Genomic DNA, 23,550 nt, shown 5'->3' with positions numbered 1-23,550 from the left:
TGTGTGGGTTGATTATAGAGATCCGGAATATGTTGTTAAATTTGTTATGACCCCTCCCACCCCTTCTTACTATGCTAAACATGGGTGTCTCATCCAAGGTACAACTAAGGGCAGAAACTTTCTTATATAGTAGTCTTCACCCTGCTCATGAAGATTTCCACAAGATTTTTCTTCCTCACATTCATCTGCAATTAGTCCAGTAGTGTGGTTGGGCAGTGCTATGGGGTGGCTGGAGGACAGACTCACAACTTTAATTTCAGTTTGTCTCAATTTTGTTTGATTGATGTCAAAATGGGAAACTGCATCTTGTTTGTTGCACAGATAGCTAGAATGCTACTTCTGCCCTCTGTTGGTGGTTTTGTGAATAGCTGATGAAAAGTCACATGACACACACAAACGTTAATGAAATGTTTTTTTTATTCACCTCCTCCTTCTCGTGTGCTATTGACAAAAGATGCACCCATTACACATCATCATCAGACACTGTTGGATATCATTTATCTTGCAGACTTGTCAGAAACGATGAGAAACGTTGACATCATCATTAGGCCAAACAGTTTTTTTTCCTCTGTATTGGAGGTGGATACAGCATAACGTTTAGTATAAATAATAGTAGTGCAATTATACTCCATCTTAACTGAGGAGATATTTTGATAGTCTCAGCTAGTGTCTCGTTGATGCTAAACTTTGTATTGCATACAGAATTTAGGCAAGTGAAACGCAATAGGAAATGATAATTGTAAAAAATTGTGCTTTGGAAAACCAAAGAAGTATAATTGACTTTTGTATAAATTTCTTGCAATAAAAATTAAGCAACAGGAGAAGCTGAGTAGGTTTTGTCGAAAGAAGGTACTGTGCTCTCTGTGTTTCATCAAGTAGAAGTTATGTATCTCAAACCCGGCCCTTCAGAAATGAATCAGGGTGTTAGTGGAAGCAACCTTAATAGTGGTCCTATATAAGCTGTGCACCATTCTTTAAAAAAAGAAAGAAAGAGGATATTACATATAAACACATGCTTTCTGAGGCGCTGATTATAGAATTGTGTACTGGTTAAAACCTGTCAGCTTTTGCTGTTATTGTGCAATCTGCTAATAACAATAGTATCTGCATATTTAATATACAGTATTTACATTTAATCCTTTATAATGCATATGTAAGTGGTTACATAGGTCGCGCTGATTTAGTCTGAAGAGTGAACGGCTCATGTGACGCTGATCTGAAAAAGCCCTTCTGATGAAACAGGAATACAATATATCATGCACATATATTCGATTATTTATATGTATGATATGTTATCTGAATTCTGTTGCTTTAAATGACACAAGCAGTTGCATTAATGCGATTTTTGAAGTGCTTACTGAGACGCATTCATTTTTGTGAGCAATGCAAGACATGAAATGGATGCAGAAAAGAGAACACTGGTGGTTGTACGCACATGAAATCTGACATGTTTTTGATTAAAGTCTATGCATATATATAATGTATATCCTGCTATGTGGGCAGAGAATAAGTAATAATGGTTATAAGACCTGGTACTAACGTAAATACATCACCAGAGGTCACCCTCATGTCCAATGATAATAAAATACTTTCCCAGGCTTGTTAGGAAGTAAACCTTTACAATCAGTTCATGTGCTCAGAGATCTTGTTCCTGTAGAGGAGAGGAAGTCTTCTCAGTGGTGTAGTGTAGTGAGTGTCCACAGCTTCTTATTCACAGAGCAACTTAATGCTGACGCTATATTGACAGAGAGTAACAGCAAAATATTGGACATAAATAAATAAATAACCATGTTCCTGGCTGCGTAGCGTACGGTGATGTGCTTATTGTAATTTAGAGCTACAATCACCAAGCACCACGTTCAGAAGACACACTGAGGTAATATTTAACTGTTAATTGTCTACAGATGTTGTTGGAAATCATTAATATTTCTCATTTCTAATATTTCCATTATTATTATTATTTTTATTATTATTATTATTGGCTTATTGGTTCCAAAGTTTTACTTTCAAACCATCTTAATGAACATTTTGAAGTTAGTCCTAAGTCAGGAGCAGTTGTGGAATAAGTCATGTTAAACATGGGTTATCTGTGATCAATTATTTCTGGGAGGATAAAACAATTTTACAAACTTTTTTTCTTTGGGGTAGGAAAATCATGTAAATACAGTAAAACTTTGTAAAGTGTAAGTATTTAGGATATTTAGATGTGATAACAGACCTTTTCGGGTTTTGCCTCCAATCATCTGCAAACCACAGTTATTATAAGTAATCCTTCCTAAGCCAGTGGACCAGCGTTTATACATTCATAGCTGTGACAAAGATGCATATAGACTGTCTGTGCATGTCTGTGCTTGTTATACACGTGTTCAGCATCACTGTTGTGTACAGATATGCAATCAGTGACACTGAGAGTGAGCTTACGGATTATAAACAGTAGTAACGACAGTTACAGTAAAAAGGTCAATAGAAAGAATAACATAAAAACAGGAGCTGCAAGTAAGGGAAAGTAAGAGTCCTCTAACATAAGTGACAACATGATGCCTCTGACATTGCATTTGTGCTGTAGAGAAAACATTTGGTTAAACATTTGGAATGACAACTCATCGAGAGCTGCAGAGATGGAAGACATACAAAGCTGATTTTCTGTCACCCTCTTTAAGTGGCGTGTATCAGACACAAACCCCCTGGAACCCTGTGTTGGGAGGGTGTATAGGTTTTACACTGGTAGCTTTGCTATGCTACAGGACTGTAGGCTAACTTCCTCTGAACTTTACAGGTGTGTGATGTAGCTACAGTGAGAGGCGAATCTGCCTGTGTGAGCAAACGTAGGCTGGCGCACCTTTGTCAGGTGTGAGACGTGACTTCAAATGTAAAAGCGGGGAGTGAGGTACAGGTTTAAGGTCACGGTGAGAGAAAAATATGAGAAAGGGGGCAGATAGTGAGTTGTAACTGCACTGCTACACTGTTTTTCTGAAATACCAGTGCACATGGAGCTGTAGAAATTGGCCCTGAGTTGTCGCGTGGTAGTGGGAGCAGGGAGCTTTTGCCGAGGGGGCAGCAGTAAGGTGGAGGCTCCTTCTTCTGTTGCAGCATTGATCAAATCATTCTCCTCCTTCTTGTTTTCCTGTTTTTTGTGTCTTCTCTCCTTCCAGCTCACCAGCCTCCTGCTCCTTCTCTCTCACCATACTCTGCTTTTCCTCTTTTCTTTGGCCCAGGTGTGGCTGGAGAAGGTGGTGGCCAGGTTTGGAGAGACGAGGACTGCTGCTGCCCCCTGGTGGTGCCCTGGTCCCTGTGCGCTACGACTGTCTGACCCCAGCTGACAGCACAAGCTGCTCCTGCGGAGGTCGAAGGGGCAAATTTCAAGAGACGGTAACGATAGCAGATCCAGAAAAGTAAGTTTCATCTCACCTACATCTGAAGTAGTGCTCATTCTATCAACTCTTGAGTCTCAGAAAACTAGAATGGACACAGGAAGCAAAGGATATATGATTAATAATGCATCCGAAAGTAGTAAATCAAGCACCACCTGAGGAGTTTCTTTTTCCTCTTACCTGTTGGCTGGAGTTAGCAGAAGGTGGAGTTATCACACTTTGGTCCAGTAAGGGATTCACTGGGGCAGAACAGGGGAGGTGCGTAGCACGCCAATAAATTTCCAGGTACTCTGCAAGGTGGTCACATGCATCTTCCAGCTGATTCTCATCCAGGATGACATCAAACATCTCCTGTTGATTCAGAAAATGATAAGAGAAAACTTATACAAAGTCCTTAAATGAAAACTTTTTAAACTTTTAAAATATCATTTAATTACATAACGTGACATACAGGTGGACACTGAGCGAGCTTGTCCCCCGCCATCATCTGGACATTGAGGTGTTTGCTTTGTGATTTCCCTCGAGATTTAATCAACCTCTGAAGAACCTGCCAGATGATTCAGACACACACACACAAAAAATGAACGAGCATGGTTTTAATTTAATTTCATACAATTAATTTATCAGTTTTAACCGCATTAGACACACCCCTTACAGACAGAAATTGTTTAAATAACGCTCATGCGTACGTTCAGTAAGAAAGATCTGTAATCACTCATCTGCCTGCTTTCCTGTCTCCATGTCTACCTCTTTTCCGTGCTGTCCGTCTCAATATTGACATCTTTACTCGAGTCCAATCATCTTCTCACCCGCCTTATTTGAGCCAATCAGCCTCCACTCTGTGTGGTTTAAATCTACGCTCTCTTTCATTCTCCCTTTCAGACTCTCATTTGTGCAACCCACTTCCTCCCCATCTCCCACAGTGCTCTAAATCCTATCACTGCTGGGATTCTGTTCTGCCATTATGAGTCATCAAAGTCTCAATTCCTCTTCAATTCTTCCAAATGATTTCTCCTCATTGATTTGCCTCTTTCAAGCTCCTTCAAACAAATGTTAATCTGTACGGGGAGTGTACTATTTTAAAACCTTCCGAGTTGAACTTCCTAATTCTGTTATCATTTATCCATCCAATCATTTATCCATCAAATCATTTATCCATCCATCTTCTTCCTCTCATCCTATTCAGGTTTACAGGGAGGCTGGAGCCTATCTTAGCTACTATTGGGCGAGAGACAGGGCACAGTTCACCAGCCTGTCACAGGGCCAACACAGAGAGAGAACCATTCACACCTAGGAGTCATTTACAAAAACCAATTAACCTAACTCTTAATTGCATGGACTGCTTTGGACTGCTGGAGGATGCTGGAGTACTTGGAGAGAACCATGTACATCATTTACCATGTAAACTTGTCTAAAACAAGGCATTTTGTGTACGATCCCTCAGATGCTGGGAACCAGCAAATATTTAAATAATTAAAATAGTGCCACAGAGGTTTAATTAACCACTTGTTTGCTCAGAATCCAGAATATGACCAGAAAGGCAGCTTTGAGGATTGTACTCTACTTTAGGTGATGAGACTTTGACGTAGACAATGATGGGAGCCAGAGAGGTTTTGAGGAGTTGTGCTGGGTGATTGATGGTGTCTGCGTCCAGGACGACCAGCTGAAGAGACTTGGCCAGCTCGAAGATCCTCTCTATTTCACTCTGGACCTCAGCTGTGAATGGCAGAGAGTTGCATAAGCCACTTTTAACAGAGCTGCATCACTTATTTAAGTTTTCCTGTCATTGAAGACAGAAGGGGCATCTATTTTTAGCATCCATCTGTCCATCGTTATTACGCAAAAAAAGATCAAAGACAAGTTTTTAAAAAATTTTTTCTAAATCTCTCACCCAGACTTGAGCGTGTGTTGGATCTCTCCATTATGGCTTTCTTGTTCAGCACTGAGCGCTTTGCCAATGACAGATCAGCGGTCACCCGGGTAATAGTGATCCTAAACAAGAAGCGTCTTATCACATCACATCCACAACTGTTCCACTTCAAAGGAGGAGACGAACTCGTGCTCCTTCTCGCTTGCAACTAAAAATAAATCATCGTCATCGTGTGTGCTTTCGAGCATGAAACGTGCAATGCAGAAACACACAAACAGCTCGGCAGTTCAGACATAGCGTTACTGTACGCTGCTCTGCATCTGCAGAGAGTGACACAGACAGCCGTTACCCACCTGCCATCAAATCGGTGCTTTAGGAAGTCAAACAAAGCTTTCTGCATCATGTCTGTTACCTAGGAAACAGAAACAAGGAAGATAAGTGAGGGAAGTTGTGAGAGAGAAAGGGCTGTGAAATATGCATTCACTCATGCACACATGTCTAGCTCTTTAGTATTTCTTGCATGTTTCACTGATTTTAGTGACACCTGACTTTAAGTGTCTGCACTAAATGAGGATTAATACAGCTGTCACACACTATAATGAAGCTGTAAACAGCTGGAAGGACAGTGACGTGATTTTTTAGCTTTAAGACGAATCAGTTATAGCTTTGTAAAGAGTCAGCACAGATAAAAATGAGCAGCATTACAGTCCTTCTTTTTTCAGTGTTAAATCACTTGGATGTCTGAGTTGCACAATGATGTTTGTGCACTGCCAGGATGAAGTGAAGCAGTCTATTTTCAAACAGTCCTGAAAAATGAATGGCCTTTGGAGTAGAGGATGAAGCTTCCACACTGAAACAGAGAGATGGGGAAAGAAGGCAAAGGAGTGGAAAGGAGGAGAGACAGTGCCGAAGAACCCTGATGAGTCGCCGAAAATAATTTGTACACAAGAGACGGAGCACAGAGAAAGAGAATGTGAGGGAATGAGAGAAAGAGGCAGCCTGGCATTCACCACTGGAGCATCCCCAAAGCACATTACCAGAGCAACGCATAAATATTTCAACACACACACACACACACACACACACACACACACACACACACACACACACACACACACACACACACACACACACACACACACACACAAAACAAACAGCTTGGCTCATAGCCTGCACCGCCACAGAGGAAAGAGCAAGGCAGGGAGAAAATGTTGAAGCACATGCCTCACATATTCATCCACCGAGTCATCGAAATTGATGCATTCTGACATTATTTCGTTTTGACTGCAGTGGGTTTTCATATGTCTCATCTGTGATGTGTGCATGTGTGTGTGTGCGTGTGTGTGTGTGCGTGTCTGTTCAGTATGGGAGTATAACACATGGTGTGGCTAATGCAAAGGGGCATACATGCAGTTCTGTAGCTCTCAGATGGATCTAAGATGCCTACTGTGTGCCCTTTAATTTCATCAGGGTGGGACTGCGGCTTAGTAAAAGTGTTCATGGGATAATGGAAGCCAAACACCTCAGTTTTACTAGATCAGAAAATCCACACTTGATTAAACTCATGCTAGAAAGGGAATCCAGAAGAAAAAAAGAGCAGAAACTAGCTGGAAATAACTCAAACATCTAAATACGTTTAACATATAGTTACAGTAAATATTATTGCTTAATTTCCTGCTTAATTTCCTAATTTTTATTCTTTGTTAATAAAAGCAAAGTGAATGAAAGGCTTCACATAATAGCTAATTCCCAGTTAGATTACTGCAACATTAAGTAATGCCTCAGAATAGCTTATTTGTCTTTTTCTGGAAAAGCGATATGGTACATTGCAGCTCTGTGGGCTGCACTTAGGCACACTGGTACTTTCAGCTAACTGCTTGTGTCAGCATACTAATGTGCTCATAATAACAATGCGAGTTTACTAATTATACACATTTTACAGCAGAGGCTACTATGGGACATCATAATGTTTGCAGCTAAAAAGTAAGATTTTGACCTGCCAATGACTCATCATGAGCAGCATGAAGCTCAAATTTCATAAATGTTCACGCTAGAGACAAAGTTAAAGGATGGCCAAACTCTTGCTAAAATTGGTCATTTTTGCTTTGCATCAATTTGTCAGATAGCTATTGCAATATTTTCTGACTGGACCAAAATGCAACTGTGATCAAATGTTGCATTGTTGCAAATAATAAAAAATACATAAAAAACTATCTCTAAAAAATACATTTAATATTTAAATCAAATTCATTTACATGCATCAAAACACAAGATTAAACAGAACCAGGCCCGAATAACTGAAGAACAGTACTGATGGCTGACTCACCTCGTAGCCTTTCAACGAAGGACCCACCAGGACCACCGGCCGCATTGAAGGGACCACATCATATGGGGGAACATGTTCAGTCTGCACAGGCAACAAGCAGACAGTGTGGAAGTCATGAAAATGAAGATATGTGGAAGTTACAGTAATACACAATCACAGAGATCGATTTTAAAGTTATAACAATTTAATAAAAAAATTTAAATTCAATAATCGGAGCAGAGTGATACACAGATGAATACCCCAACATACCTGTTTCTGCTTCTGTTTAGCTTTGAAAACAAACAGAATGAACATTGAGCAAAGAGGCGAAAAGCTAAGTGGGTTCTTGCAATTAGTGATGAGCAGGGGCGTGTCCAGTGTTTGTGAAAGTGGAGTGGAGGGGCTTATGATTCCACTTAGCAAAATTGCAAGTTACTAACTGGGCTAACAAGAGTAAAACATTTTTAAACTATAAAGACTAAACAGAAATGAGTAACCTCACTCTGGAAATAAACTGAAAATAATAAAACAATTTTTGAAAAAAGAACAATAACAATCTGGGCTTCTTTTTTTTTTTTGCATTCACTCGAGTTTTTCTTCACAATTGCACTGTTTTGTTAACTGTGTGTTATTCAGGAAGCTCTGATCCAAATTCAGCAGTGATCAAATAACTTTTGAACTTCAGTTTGATTTAAAGTAAAACGCTATAGTAAAAAGATTTTTGTAAACACGTGTTTTCCCTGAAGGTAACATTTTTGCCCAGAAATAGTCCCTGTACGCAAATCTGACTCAGTAGCAGCTTGAAGGCCTGACAGACAGACATGACAGCAGGACTCCTTCAGTCTCTCTCACCTGCAGATGGAGGGGTGGACCTCCAGCCTCCGGATGACGCGTTCCCTCCTTTCCTGTGGAGCAACATAATGCAAAGCTTCATTATGCGTGGATCCCCTAAGGAGGCAATTTAGAAAGAAGGACCTCCAAGCCACAGCAACATATGAGCAGAAGTAATACAATAACTTTACAAAGAGTGTGCTGCAGAGGAAGCTGCTAAAATTAGGACAACAGTGTCAGAAAAACAGAGAGGTCTCTCAGAGCTGCGTAATCTCTGACCTAGCTGCTGCTTTCTGCTCTTGCTTTATCCTCATGGCCTCAAGTTTGACTGGACTGGGGATGAAAGTGATGTCTGCCCCTTCCTTCACCAGCCGACCAATCCACCAGTCATTGTTGTATTTCTGTGTAACAGTGAAAGACACCTCTTATGATGCAAGATGCGTTAACATTAATCAGAGTAAATATTTATTGTTACTTTATTTGTAAACCATGTAAAAATGCAGAATTGTAATGGCTCTCACCTCTTTTATGTGCAGAAAGTCTTTGGTTTCAAAGTTAATTGCAGCACCTTGAACTGGACAATCTTCATCAAGGGCCCCACAGTAACTCACATTGGTTCTCACTGCAAATGCTACTGATTTAGCCTGTGGACGACAAAACCCCCCAAAAACAAATATGATCTATGGCAATATATCGAATGACCTTTTCTTTAATATTCAGCAAAATTTGTATCTGAAGATTAGTTTTAGTTCTGTAGACCCTTACACACATAAAGACTAAAGTGGTCGACTGGAACGCAAGCTTTCAGCAGGACTCAGGACTTTATTGCTGTACCTGTGGAGGTAGAGGTGATTTTAAAGCCAATAATTGACCTTTGACCTTGAGGCTCTCACCTTTGCTCTCTCCAGCTGCAGCTGAGCCTGGCGCTCGGCTTCACGCCGAGACGCCTCCTGGTCCTCCTCCAGGGACAGGTCGGAATCAGAGGGTCGACTAGTGTAGGAATCGGCTGAACCCTGAGTGAACGAGGAAAGGAAAGAAACAAGTCTTAAAGCAGGTGGAGAAGACATAAATCAGCCCAATAAGGTACCTGGAAGCAGCTGTTCAGAATTCCTCACGGCATAGAAAACACAGACTTAGCTCATATGTTGCGGATTCAGCTACAGATAGATCATCATCTACGCATTGACCTCCGTACTTCCCTTTTCTTTTCTTCCTATTCACCTGTTTCTGCACCTGGGTGTTTTCTTCTGCGGCTTTCCAAAGCATGTCACCCAGGGGAATATGAACACGAGTTCTGCAACACTAACAAGCAACACGACCTTGCTGTCTATTTATTCACTCAGACTGGCACACCATACATTGGCAAAAGTCCAATTTTCAACCAAGCATTTTGATAACACATGCTGCAATATCCATAATTATATCCAATCTCTGGATATGATTTATAATGAAACAAAAACAACAACATAGGACTATTACCACTGGTACTGCTTTACAATTTAAAATCATACTGACAGTACTGTATAAAGTCTTGAATACAACACAGCTTTTTCAACACCAGGAGAATAAACCAGCTGTACTCCACAGAACCATCCAAGGTATACGCTCGGAGGCAGGGGAACAATATGAGAACCACACCAGCAAACCTGGAGATGGAGCAATACTGGAAGAGCATATGGGAGAAGGACGCAACCCACAACGTCAATGCTCAGTGGCTAGTGGATCTAAAGTGGCAGCACAAACGAACAGGCTGCTAATGGATGAAACACACCCAGAATTGTTAACTGAAAGCCAGACAGTCCTGATCTCCAAGGACCCCCAGAAGGGAGCGGTCCCATCCAACTACCAGCCAATAAGCTGCCTTAGTACCACTTGAAAGCTCCTGTCAGGCATCATAGTGGCTAAGATGAACAGGCACGTGGGTCAATACATGAGCAGGGGCACAGAAATGAATTGGCAGGAATAACAGAGGAACGAAACGCAAGCTCTTGGTAGATAAAGCAGTCGCCCAAGACTGCAAGACCAGACTGACCAACCTATGACTCGAAGCCCCACACATGGATCCTGGAATGCCTAGAATTGTACAAGATCAACAGGACCCGTAGAGCCTTCATCAGGAACTCAATGGGGATGTGCCAACAACACTAGATGCCAATTTCAAGCCCATAGCACAAGTCACCATCAAGTGTGGGACCTATTAAGGAGATGCTATGTCCCCACAGCTGTTCTGCATAGGCCTGAACCCCCTCAGTGAGATCATCAACAAAACTGGCTGCGGATACCGACTATGGAACGGAGAAATCGTCAGCCACCTCCTGTACATGGATGACATCAAGCTGTATGACAAGAGTGAACGAGACATCGATTCACTGATCCACACCACCACGATATACAGCAATGACATCGGAATGTCGTTCAGACTGGAGAAGTGCAGACAGATGATAACAAAGAGAGGGAAGGTAGTCCTACGCCCTGCCTGTGATCAGGTACCCTGCTGCTGTTACAATAAGAAGGAAATAGAAGCCAGTGACATCAAGACGAGAAAGCTCCTAAACATGCATGGAGGGTTTTACCCCAAGTCCAGCACCCTGAGACTGTGTGCTAAGTGGAACGAAGGAGGCCGGGGACTGGTGAGTGTCAGTACCACAGTTCAGGATAAGGCAGCGAACATCCACAAATACATCAGGAAGATGTGCTCAGTGAATACCTCAGGGAGCAGAAATGCACCAAAGAGGAGCAAGAGGAGGAACCATCATGGAAGGACAGGCCCCTGCACAGCATGTACCACCAGCAGATAAAGGAAGTGACTGACATCCAGAAGTCCTACCAGTGGCTGGACAAAGCTGGACTGAAAGATAGCACAGAAGCACTAATCATGGCAGCACAGGAACAAGCTCTGAGCACAAGATCCATAGAGGCTGGGGTCTATCACACCAGGCAAGACCCCAGGTGCAGGCTGTGTAAAGATGCCTCCTGAGATAATCCAGCACATAACAGCAGGATGTAAGATGCTAGCAGGCAGGGCATACATGGAACACCATAACCAAGTGGCCGACATAGTATACGGAAACATCTGCGCCGAATATGGCCTGTAAGTCCCAAGGTCAAAATGGGAGACGCCCACTAGGGTTGTGGAGAATGGCCGAGCTAAGATCCTGTGGGACTTCCAGACACAGACGGACAAAATGGAGGTGGCTAAGCAACAAGCAGTGGAAGACAGCCATAGTGATAGACGTAGCAATACCAAATGACAGCAACATCAGGAAGAAGAAACACGAGAATCTAGAGAAGTACCAAGGGCTCAGAGAAGAGCTTGAGAAGATGTGGAGGGTGAAGATAAGTGGTCCTACTGGTAATCGGAGCAATTCGTGCAGCTTTACTGTACCGTGCAAACTCACACCTCACTCTGTTTTCTGACTGACCGGACCCTTAAAAAGACAGACCTGCTCACAGTGCAGCTGACACTGTGAGCAGTGACTTGCAGTGACACCCCCCCCAAGCTAGGCGAGTGGCTCCAGCAGATCCCAAGAACAATATCTGAGATCTCTGTTCAGAAGAGCGCAGTCCTAGCAAACTGCAAACGGCAACTGTGCAGGACCCTCAAGCTTCCAAGCCTCTAGTAGAGGACCCAAGCTTGAAGGATAGATCGCAGGGGAGAATTTTTATGTATATATATATTTGAAGAAGTGCTTAAATGTCAGTCAATCATTTCTCAAGAACATCAATTCTTGAAATGCCGCAGTTTAATCATTAAAAATGAATTAGTAAACCCGGCACAGACAGATACAGATTATGTAAATAAAACTCAGAATGCTCACTCCACAAACTCCACACTCATCCTTTCACTCCAAGCCTGCTCTTCCCTGGTGGCTGCAGTCCCAGCTGGATGTAAGGCTGGAAAACTCCTCACATACCAAACAGGAGTATCCACATAAGACAACTAAATATAGCTCCAGAACAACGTCATCCTTCATTTACCTTTTGTCTCCCACCTGCCTCATCCCTCTTTCCACCTCTGTCCCCCCTCACCCAGCCCAGAAAAAAACAAACAGAAAAATATTTTAGCTGAATCCAGCACAGAGTTTTGTGGATATCATTTGAATATCAAAGCCTGCCAGAAGCAGAACAGAATCTGAAGCGTCTGCCAGCACAAGAAACAAAACCTAATTAAAGTCCATAAAGTTCTACAGATAGAACGGGAGGATATTTATTCTAAAGTTCAGACAGAGTCTCATTAGCACACAGTGCACACACACTAACTGTATGGTTGTTGTCTAATTTAACTGCTTTGATTTGCTGAAGAAGGGCTGCACAACAGTCATTTTCTCTTTGTCACTGTCCAGATCTTTGCATAGACATAATATCAACTGTCTGCTGTCCAGGCATTTTCTTTTGCGTCACACAAACCTTGTAAAAATATACATGGCAGAAGTTGAGAATCTCACATTAAACCTATCTTTTAATAGTATGGGGAGCCTCTGGGGTGTTTTGCTTCTGTCTTTCTAACTACTTCTCATTCTCTTTCTTCCTCAGTGCCTTCCAACTATTCATATGTACCCAATTAGTATGTAGAGAATCGTCTACACAGCCTCAAAGGCAAGTGTGATACATCCCATGGTGCAGTGCCAATAAAAGCCAGTCACAGAAGAATTTCACAGACTTTTGCCTCTATTGCAATTCTGTCAGTGAAGAAATAAGAAAGCTGGAACTTTGGAAATAAGCTTTTGCCAGCCATTATGGGAACAGATGCTGATATGCATGTACCAATTCCAACTCATCAGTATGGGTAAGCATATCAAAGGGCATGAGTAAAAAAAAACCCTTTACATTTTAAGCTTTAGTGTCAACGTGACAGCATAATGGCTTTGTTGCTTCATAGCTGGATGCTAGTTTAATGTCCAGTGTACAGACTTACACCTGGATTTCAGTCCTTCTGCTCCTAGTACTCTAGATAGGTTAAATGCAGATAATGAATCTTGATCCTAATTTTTAAATAAACTGTTAAGTGATCTAATGTATGACACAGCCATGATTGTAATCCCCCATATTTCTACAAACCGAATATATTGCAAGATCAGAAAAAAATCATGAATATATTTCACTACTTATTCCATGCTCTGACAAACTCTGTCTCACTGTAAAAAAATAAAAAATAAAAAAATCATTGTTCTGATTGCACAAAAATAGGACCAAGAGTGGAATCTAACACAATCACAGACACACTGGTCAGTCTCAGTGTTGAAACAGCTTTACTGTACTGTGCAAACTCACACCTCACTCTGTTTGACTGACCAGACCCTTAAAAAGACAGACCTGCTCACAGTGCAGCTGACAGTTATGGAGAAATCCCCCAGATGTTACGGACTGGAACATGTGATAATGACACAGCAGCAGTTGTAGATTCCTGCCAGCAGAGGGAAGCATGCACATGACAAAACAAGTTTCCTTGCTCATGAACCAGCTGTTAGAGCCACGGTTTGCTCTTTTTATACTTAGCCATCATGCCTGAAGTAGACTGCACAATATTATGGCAATCTGTGCAAAATAAGATACATATTTATGCAGATGTATAAATACACATTATTCCATTAATTGTTCAGTACATATCAAAGTACTGTTATGTCTTTTATTCCAGAAATTATACCTCAGTCTTTTATTTTTGAAATCCACAGTGAAGTGTTGAAGCTGCTGCTGCATTTTTACAATAATATCATGAAACATTATTGTAGACAACAGGGAAAACAGACCCACAAACGGGTCTGGGGTATAATATTTATTGGTTATTAATGACCTTATAAACAGACAAGCCATAAATAAATGGGTCATAAGTCATATTATTCATCAGACAGGCCACCCACTGAACTACTAGTTAAAAGCACCGCTGCAAAGTAATGGAGTTGAGATAAACAGACAGACTGTGTGTTTTCAGTTCAGTGTGTGTGAAGAAGAAAAGAGGGAGGGAGGGACGAGAGGACAAGTAGGGGCTATGCTGGAAAAGTGAATGAAGTGAACAGACTTCTGCTGAGAAAAGAGTGAGAGGGTTGGGGAGAAGAAGAAGAGGGAAAAAAGCAGAATGAAGACGCCTCTGAGCAGAGCGATGGAGGACTCGTAGATGAAGAGGCTGGAATCGCATGCAGAGTGGTTAAATAAGGGGGAGGGTTAACAGCGTACCTTGTTGCAGATGAGTCCTGTAGCGCTCGAGTCGGAGGCAGACATGATGCTCCTGCCAGCGCTTTCTTCCCCCCATTGCAATGAAAAAGCGGAACCCTCCTCCCCTCAGCCCGTGGTAACAGTGGGGAGAGAGGGAGGTGCGCTCTGCCTAAGTGCTTCACAACCACTGCTGCGCTGCCTCAACAGTCATTTCCTATACAAAATTGATGCCCTGACTGCAGCACTGTTGTGTACACGCCCGCATGCTGGTATTGTGTAGTTTCTTGCTTTAGCTGCCAGTCAGACTTCATGTAATAAATTTAAAAAAAAAGATCTTTTCTCTGCTCAGCTTTGCTCTCCCTTGGGTTGCCCTACTCTGCCACAAATCTCATGCAGCCCTCTCCAGCATCATATTCACAACCCTTTCAGGTTTTTCCATACCTCCCTCTTATGTAAGTTCAGGTATTAAGAGATCCTGAAAAAGATACACATATATCTATATAAAATCAACAACTACATTGCTGGAGTGGTGTTTACTCTCACTGTGCAGTGTATAATTTTTTACTGGGCACAGGGAGAACTTCTAAAAATAAAGCAGAACAAAGGATAAGCTTGTAAGCCTCGATAAGTAAAAATAACAATGGCTGAGCAAAGGAAAGCTTAAAAATAGTCTCTGATTGTCATTCCTCTGCCAATTGGTATCTTCCCTTATTGCACAGGAAAAGCAAAATGAATAAAACTCAGAAATGCAGAGGATGTAAAGCCGTTGATGAAAGAGAGGCGAACATGTGGATGCAGAAACAGGAAGAGAAGGCGAGAGGGGCGAGTAGGGTAGGGCTTGCCTGCTTGCCCTGCCCTGCACCATCCTCCTGACAGGAAGGTGATGCATGAGTCTACAAAACAGAATTGCATCGGTGAGTCAGCAAGCAGCCATCTAGAGTCCATCAGATGTCTTAATAAGCCAGAAAGAGATGTCTCCGTTGCAGAAGAAAGTCTCGTTCCTGGCGAGCCAGGCCTGGATGCCTGCTCTATATGTTGCCCCAGGCACTGAAGACCCTGATTTGGGGTCCATTGTGCTGGCAGCATGCATGCTCTCTCACCCTCATTGAACTTTCGCTGCTTAAGAATGAAGAAAGTGCACTCTGCCAAGGCTTTTAGGAAAAAAATGCCCTGGGGCTATATTTCTGTGTGGCTTTTTACAAGCAGGGAAGCATATACCATATTAACACACACACACGCACACACATAGAGACACACACATTATTAAAGTTATTGCAATAACTCTCCGATCCCTCAGCAGAGAAGATATGGTAGCTATATTTCCATCATTAGGGCTGTGGGTAAAACAGCCTCTGAGTAATGGCAGCATACAATCATAAAGGGAGAGAGAGTTAGAAGGAATGAAAAAGAAGAGAGAAAAAGAGGGCTAGAAACAAGCAAAGGCTAATATGAACTACATAGCAACAGAAAGAGAACTTAAACATGCGAGTTTTCAATACATTTTTAATGTCAAATCATTAGTCTGCTTTGCTACTGCTGATTCTTAGAGCTCTATATTTTCAAGCGAAATGGGTGGAGGTAGATTAAGAGAAAAAGATGACAGGAAATTGTGAGAGAAATGAAAAAATACAGAGATTTTTGAAGGAAACAGGCAGAGAAGAACACAGTCAGACTAGAACAGGAAGACAAGATTAAGAGAATATGTCTCTTTTTTTGTTATTAATTTGCTGTTCAGGTGCTCTAAATATAGCTCTCCTCTCCTCACACTCCTCCCAACAGTGACTGGGCCTGGCAGCGGTGGGGAGATAGCCGAGGGCTGTTTAAGTTAAAGTTCAGTGAGTTTTGATGAATTCCTTAAAGAAAGCGTAAAGCAGATTAGAGAATGGCTCAGCTACATTCACTGAAGCCAGACAGACAATCTGAATATGAATGAGCCAATATGGGAAACAAGAGCAGGGATCTGTATAACTGTGCATGTACATGTGCGCTGTCTCTGCAGTAAAGGTGGGTTTATCTATATTGTATATATTTTTAATATTGTGGTGCAGTTGTACCTTATAATAGCAATTTTGTTCAGATTTCACACAAGCCAATGAAGACAAAAAATGAAATGCATTTAGAGGAAGACAGAAACTCAAAGTGTACATTTTTAAGTAATTTTATATTTGTATATATGGTTTGTTCATCTTGAAGCAGGTGTCAAAAAATATAATAATATGGTTTTGGTAGTGATAGAAGAGGGTTTAAAAAAAATCTTTGAGGGCGTAGTGTGACGGTTCACACATTTCGCCTGACAAGTAAAAGATCCTCTGTTAAGTCCTGAAAGGAGACACAAATCCTTTGGATCCCTTTTATCAGGAAGGGCACTCAGTGTAAAAGTCTGCGTAATCAAATATGCGGAGCTACCTGCTGTGGTGACCCCATTGTGAATAAAGAAGCACTGAAAGTAGTTTTATCAGTGGCATCCAAGTATCCAAGTACTGAATCCAAAAAAGGCAACAAAACAAAACCCATAGTTAAATATTAGATTTTAAACCAGCTCAGTGAAGATCAAATAGTTTTTGAGCACAAGCAGATCTTTATTTGATACTCTCGCACGCCGTTACTTTCTATGATTATCTGTCTCTCTTTTTTCCAACCATACTCTTGTTCTGTAAACAATGTGAGAAGCCCTGTGCCATCTGGGCTTAAAAAAAACAGCTCCAGATCTTAACGACAAATATGGAGATTAACGTGCTGGAACTCTGCAGTCAACCGCTCATCTTTCTGGCCTTGTAACTCATGAAAAGGCACCTTACTTTCTGTGAGTAGTGTTAGCTGAGGCAGCAGTACAGGGAAAGGTGGATCATTCAGAGCCAGAGAGAAATGCAACCAGAGTAGGGCAGAGTGGATCAATATGAGAGGCACCCAGATTGATACTCCATACTGTCCTTTGCAGCTCCACCCTCCTCCTGCTCTAATGTTACCCCAGAATACTTTATCCCAGTCTTTAATGAGCCTCTGGAAAACCCTGCAGCCTATGAGGACACACTGATAAACAGCTGTTCTCTCAACACCAACTCCACTCTTTAAGGAGACCTAAGGAGTGAATACACCTTGCATTTGTCAGCTGCACAGATAAGTGCTGCGAATACAACACTGACGATGTAAATATGTGACTAGTTATGGATGGGTTGTCAGTGACGCTGGCATACAGTAGAAGAAGACGCAGCGAGCGTAGCCAGGAATATCTTTCATCCATGCTGACAACTTGGCCTTGCCGGCTACACTGTGCATCGTTAGACTTTCATCCCCCCGGGGATCCCTCAACCTGACTTCACCAAACTGCTTCAAAGCGCAGAGAGGCTGGAGCTAACCCACATAAAGCTGTGTACCGACGGTGCAGTGCAGAATTAAACAGAACTGCATCCTTCATTAAGTCAGATGTGTTTGTTAAAAGATGACCTGATTTAGGCTTTAGATTTGAGTTGGGCCTAATTGGTGTGTCTTGTTTAGTGCACCGAGCTAACTGGGGGGGATTTCAGACTTATCAATATGTAATGGTGGCCTACATACTCACGCAATCCAGCTTTACATTGAAAAGAAAGTGTTCTCTCTCACGTTTAAGTCGCAAAACTATTCAGTGTCTACACGGTGTAGGCGAGGAAAGATGTCAGTTAACAAAAGCGAATTAGATAGATACAGATGGATTTTCTAGATTAAACCAGTCCTATGGATACATGAAAGCACATTGTAGGCTATTGTCTTTTCTTTATCAAGATAATAATGAGAACACCGGTGCACAGATTCTGGAGAGGACCTCAAAGAAGCTGGAACTGGAACCTTTGTGGTCCTCTCAACATTGCTGGTTCATCAAATTTAATCAAGGCTTTGCACACTGATGCACCAGCACACACACACATATACGTGCACGCACAAACACACACAAAGCACTTGGCTCCTCACGGGACAGGCTTTTAGTGCTCTGTCTCATGCAGTATTTAATTGACCCCACACAGGAAGCCTAGCGGTCCCAAATGCACTCCTTCCCCCCACCAGCAGAGAAAGAAACGCTTGCGAGCATGCCCACAGCTTCCCACCATTGCTCCTCTTTCACACAACTGCACTAAATGCCATTTTCTGCTTTAGTGCAACATTTCCAGTGAAATGTGAGTGCTGAGGGTGAGGAATCTGGATATCCATCAGATCTGTTCACAGCGGTCAAATGGAGATCAAAATTCAGTCTCCCCCCACTTTAACAACTGCAAACAACTCCACTCTTCAAACTTTCAATCAAAATTTAATGAGGAAAGATTTTTCCATTCTCTTCAAAGTCAGCCAAAATCTTTTATCATCTGAAAATCAGACCTGCTGTGAGGTCTGAGCAATTTGAGGCAAGGAATTTTGATGTAGAAGAGATAGCGCCATACTTACTCAGATAGAGGTAGGAGAGCAACACTCCCCGTCTCTCTTGCTTGCTCTCTCTGTGCTAGGCAGTCATGGTGTGCTCTCTCTCTTGTGTAACACTGAAGTGTACTGTAGCGTGCTTGTAAGCAGACTATCCCTCTCTCTTTCTTTACAGCCCCCCTCCTCTCCTATTCTCCACCACTCAGTACACAACCCTTCTCTACGTCAGTGAGGCTCTCTATGCTCCACATAGCATCCTCTCTCCTCCTCCTTAGTCTACCCTTCATCTCTACCTTGCCTGTCCGATGGGACTTTGTACCAAAAGCGCATGCTGGGTTCTTTCAGAACTCCACCATGATGCTTAAGGTGACTATGTGATGCAGCATCGGTTGGCACTGAGTCTTAAAGCAACAACCAAGGTAAAAATGACTGGGATCCCTAGACACTTCAGAGGCACTCGAAGGGAAACGCTGGAGTCATATTTAATTATACCATATCTGATTTTCTTTTAATTTTCACAGGTTTTTAACAAAAATACCATTGCCAGAATTATTTGGGCAAACCAATTTACGCTTGTACATAGTCGATGAGCAAGTAATTCCAAAATTAAGTGTTGTTGTGAAGTTCTTCCAAGAAAAAAAAAACATTTCTGGATATCTGGTGATCGCTGCCAAATTTGTATCAGTAGAGTTGTGATGAAAACTGATGACATAAATATGCACCATGTGTTGTAACTACATCCTTCTGTACGTTTTCTTATCTGCTTATCCAACTATCCCACCTATCAAAGGGCACAAGTGGGATACACCCCAAGCAGACATCTTTAAAATCACATATTAGCCCAACAAGCAGAACCTTCTTGCAGGGCTAACTGTATAGAGCACAGAGACAAAACCTCCAAGCGGGAAAAAAATCAAGCATTTCTACAGTCCTGTCACATTTTTCAGCCACTCTGGATTTCAACATGTCAAAAGCTAAAAGTTTAAAGAAGGGAGAAAGTCTGATGGTGATGAGAGGGATATGGGGGGCGATGTTCAACATGTGGAGGCGTCCCCGGTGTAGCCTGTGGTTCGCAGAGTGTGTTTTGTAGACGTCATGGATGGCTGTACTCTGACAGCTGCTCGGCTGGTGAGTGTGTGTGTTTTATGGGATGTGGGAGGTCTGCACAAACCACCCAAACATCTTAAGAGGAGACAGGTTCATTCATTTGTGCTCACCACACCTTGCACCTTGCATCTATGTAAAAAAGCAGCAGATATGTAAAAGCCAAGTAGTCTCACACATGAAGGAGGACCATGGTTGGCTAGACAATCTCCAACAAGACTGAGATTCATAATTCATAGGCTAGGTTGCAGAAAATAGTGAAACAGGAGGAGGAAAAAAAACAGAAGAGGGACACAGAGGAGGCATCCATTTTCATTCTGTGAATAAAAATATGAATGAATGAATGAATGAAGGTTTGGAAGTTACACAAAGGGAGAAAAGGAGGAGAGAAAGAGAGGAGCTTTAGGAGCTGCACCCAAGCATTGAGTGCAGATGTCTGTCAGTCTGTCCCATATGAAGCGCCTCTGTGGGCAGAGCTGCTGCTGGTGCATTATGGATGAGGAGCTATTTTAAGGCACTGGGGATGCTGCATTTTGATTTTTGAGTGGAGGGAAGATGACTCCTTGCTGCCAAATCCTTTCATGAGGTTTATACAGTACTTGATGGGTTCAGACAAGCAGGTACAGAATGTGTTCCAGCACACCAAGAGGAGGGAGGAGGTAAACAGACTGGAATGTTATTGAAGTGAGCGAGAGTGTCACCACGCAGTGCTTCACACAGACAGTGTACTTCTTGCAGTGGCGAGCTGCGCACATGTACCTTACATAATCTCCGGTGAGGCTGTTCACTGAGAAGTTAACAAGCAGTGCACTGAGAAGTTGGTTCAAAGTGGTTCAAATATAATCACGAAAAAAAAGTTTAAAAAAAGAAAAAAAGTAGAGAGATTTCAGAAGTATACTGTGATACTCATAATGTAAACCATAACTACAGATGTGCATGCAGCTACAATTTGTTTTTTGTAACCTCTAGTACTTCACTCTCAAATGAACATTTGAAAGAGCCTTATTCCAAATAAAAGTTTTCTCTATACAAGAGAAAAGGTAATAGTTAAATATGTATAAAAATGACTTTTTTTTCCATTTTATTCATTGAAAAATGCTGTAAGCTGCTTTTTTTTTCAAATAGAAAAAACCAGAATCAATATCTAAGATCTGATTTTGCATTGAGTGCTGAACATTTTGCATAGCATATGTAGTTTTTGGGATGAGTGCCAAAAAGTCCTCAGCATGATGACAGAGAGACTTTTAGCACTTCATCATAATGCAGAGGGACTGAGCGGACCTCCAGTAGTTTGCTTCCAGACACACAATGAAGCAAATTATGGACCTTTCCCAGCCAGCTGGCTGACAGTATGGTCAGAATTATGTATCCTGACTTTTCAGTCACCTTTAAGTCCAGACCGCCTGGGTGAGATTTCCTAATATCGTTTGGTGAATCATCTCACTAGTAAGCTGCAGGTATATATTGATCTGTCTTTGTGAAATGCAACCTCCAGGAAAGAAGAGCTTTCAGAGCACCATGGTAACTTTGATTAAATTAGGCATAAAACATCACAAAATGAAACAACCTGCGCAAAAAAAAGGTGCAGATTGCTGCAGATGCAACATTATTACATTGATAATTTAGCAGAAATCTGATTTTTGTGTTTTCTATAAAGCACCTAAAGCAGATTAGATTATCAACAGAGAATCATTTCATTTGTATATATTAACATTGTGACTAATTCAGGCTTTGCAATATTATCTGCAGAAGTAACTTCGCCTGTGTTTCTCTCCCTCAACATGAAACACGTTACTTAGTAAATAAAATACTGATAGCCATCATATTCGGCCTTAGCGTTGTCACTCTGATTTAGGCACTGCATTACATCACATCCTCTGATGAATGACTGGAGTCCTCTCACATTATAAACAAGCATGAAGAATCTAAAGGAGGCAAAGACACAGCCACACAGTTTAACTGATCGTTAATTACCACACTCATTCACCAATGTATGACGCCGATTATGATCTAAATTGCTTTTGTTTATCCTGCAGTATTAAAACAGTTATTACCTCATTTTCCATAAAGTGGGACTATAAACACACACGCAGTTCATCTGTTGCGCCAGCTGACCAGTTTTGTTGTTTTGGGTGAAATGACTATCACGAACATTTCAAAGCTCATATGTCCCTAATTCCAGCTGGCAGACAGTGCCATGCACGTCAAAGCTTTTCCACTCCAAACGGAAAGATTCCCAGCGTGGTCAGCGTGTCTAATTTAATTATCAGCATCCCAGAAAGGATCTGCTACTACTACCTTCGCCCCCCTTACAGGTCTGCATGGTACTGTAAATGCACTGCACGCAGGTCGGTTTCAAACTCCTTCCAGCACAAAAAACAGTCCAAATTTTCCTCACTTACCTCGACAACATAAAGGTAAAGAAAAGAAGAGGGAAAAACTGAAAGCCCACCTCGTTCAGCAGAAAGACGCTTGAATTGGTCAGGGACATCCGCAGATAACAGCAGTCTCGGTCACCACAGCCCAACTTGGGTGAAAAAGCCACAAGGCATCAAGTAAAGGCAGAGCACCGCGCCTCGTCGAAACATTTCCACAGCCCGAGAAAACTCAGCTGTAATAACGCTTCATTTGGATGCGATGCTCCCACGGCATCTGCGCTGTAAAATCTCTAGTTTCTGGATTCACGGCATGATCAATGACTGTACACAAAGCCACGCGCACGGACACACGGCTGGATAGATTACAGCTTTCGTAATAAATTATGCAAGACCTGCACTTTTCGCACAGCCCGGTCCCCCTGGATTTCTGCGGCTTCATGTTGGATTTCTATTTTGGAATTTCTGAATATATGACGAACATTTTTTAGTAATTCTCCTAAATTCATCCAATAATGTTTCTATCTCTAATACCGAACTGTTCCCCTTTCCGTATGCGACTCAATTTGTTTTCGGCCCAGTTATTTAAAAATGTTTACGAAGCAAGTGTTGCCCCTCAAGCTCTTAAGCTCAGGGTTCATGCAGGATTCCTTGCTTAGCATGAAATTGGTGTAATGGGATGAGCCGTTATTCCAGGGCTCATTAGAGCAACACGTGAAGGAGAAAGTGTCTGTAATCTGTGCTGTTACACATGGACTAAGCATATTAATTTACTTCATTATCACAGTCCCAGAAGTCCCATTACTTCTGTTTGCTGTTCAGATTCAAAGAGCTTTGTTTGACTGGGATGCTGTTTTAGACGTTTTGCATTCACTATCTGAAGATGTCCAGGCAGGGAGGGTTGGATGAAGGTCTTCTCGGTTTTCACTGATCCAGCACTTTACCCACCAGCCCCCACCACTTCACATCCTGCAGACGCCTTCCATTTACACCGTGCCAATCAACCAGGTAGCTTAAACTGTATACAGCACACAGCCAATGTCAAAGACACGGGAGAAAGTCACACACACACATACACAGAGAGGCCCCTGAAGTGGACCGAAATATTCATTTTGTTCGTTTAATTTCAGATTGTTTTTATTTTAAAAAGACAAGGGG

General features: G+C 41.9%; 1 protein-coding gene across 3 annotated transcripts; it reads right to left on the bottom strand.

Moving 5' to 3' along the window:
• Positions 1–399: 399 nt before the first annotated feature.
• Positions 400–22,762, bottom strand: LOC146363810 (voltage-dependent L-type calcium channel subunit beta-4-like). Of its 3 annotated transcripts, none has more exons than XM_084917177.1 (14): positions 22,470–22,762; positions 9,271–9,390; positions 8,899–9,021; positions 8,657–8,778; positions 8,399–8,451; positions 7,817–7,836; positions 7,568–7,648; positions 5,595–5,653; positions 5,263–5,363; positions 4,936–5,087; positions 3,823–3,918; positions 3,552–3,722; positions 3,409–3,456; positions 400–3,335 (listed from the first exon to the last, which is right to left on the bottom strand). In XM_084917177.1, exons 1-13 carry the CDS (start codon positions 22,506–22,508, stop codon positions 3,427–3,429), a joined length of 1,167 nt encoding a protein of 388 aa, XP_084773303.1. In that variant the 5' UTR covers positions 22,509–22,762; the 3' UTR covers positions 400–3,335; positions 3,409–3,426. The 3 variants fall into 3 exon arrangements, with proteins under 3 accessions (XP_084773303.1, XP_084773301.1, XP_084773302.1); XM_084917175.1 differs by lacking the exon at positions 22,470–22,762 and adding an exon at positions 14,549–14,740; XM_084917176.1 differs by lacking the exon at positions 22,470–22,762 and adding an exon at positions 14,549–14,740 and having other exon boundaries at positions 3,413–3,456.
• Positions 22,763–23,550: the final 788 nt, after the last annotated feature.

The sequence above is a fragment of the Perissodus microlepis genome, chromosome 20 (genome assembly GCF_051167445.1).
Source record: "Perissodus microlepis isolate ML-2025 ecotype Zambia chromosome 20, ASM5116744v1, whole genome shotgun sequence".
Classification (NCBI taxonomy): Eukaryota; Metazoa; Chordata; class Actinopteri; order Cichliformes; family Cichlidae; genus Perissodus; species Perissodus microlepis.
The sequence above is the reverse complement of the archived record's forward strand: the minus strand, read 5'-3'. Positions and strand labels throughout refer to the sequence as shown.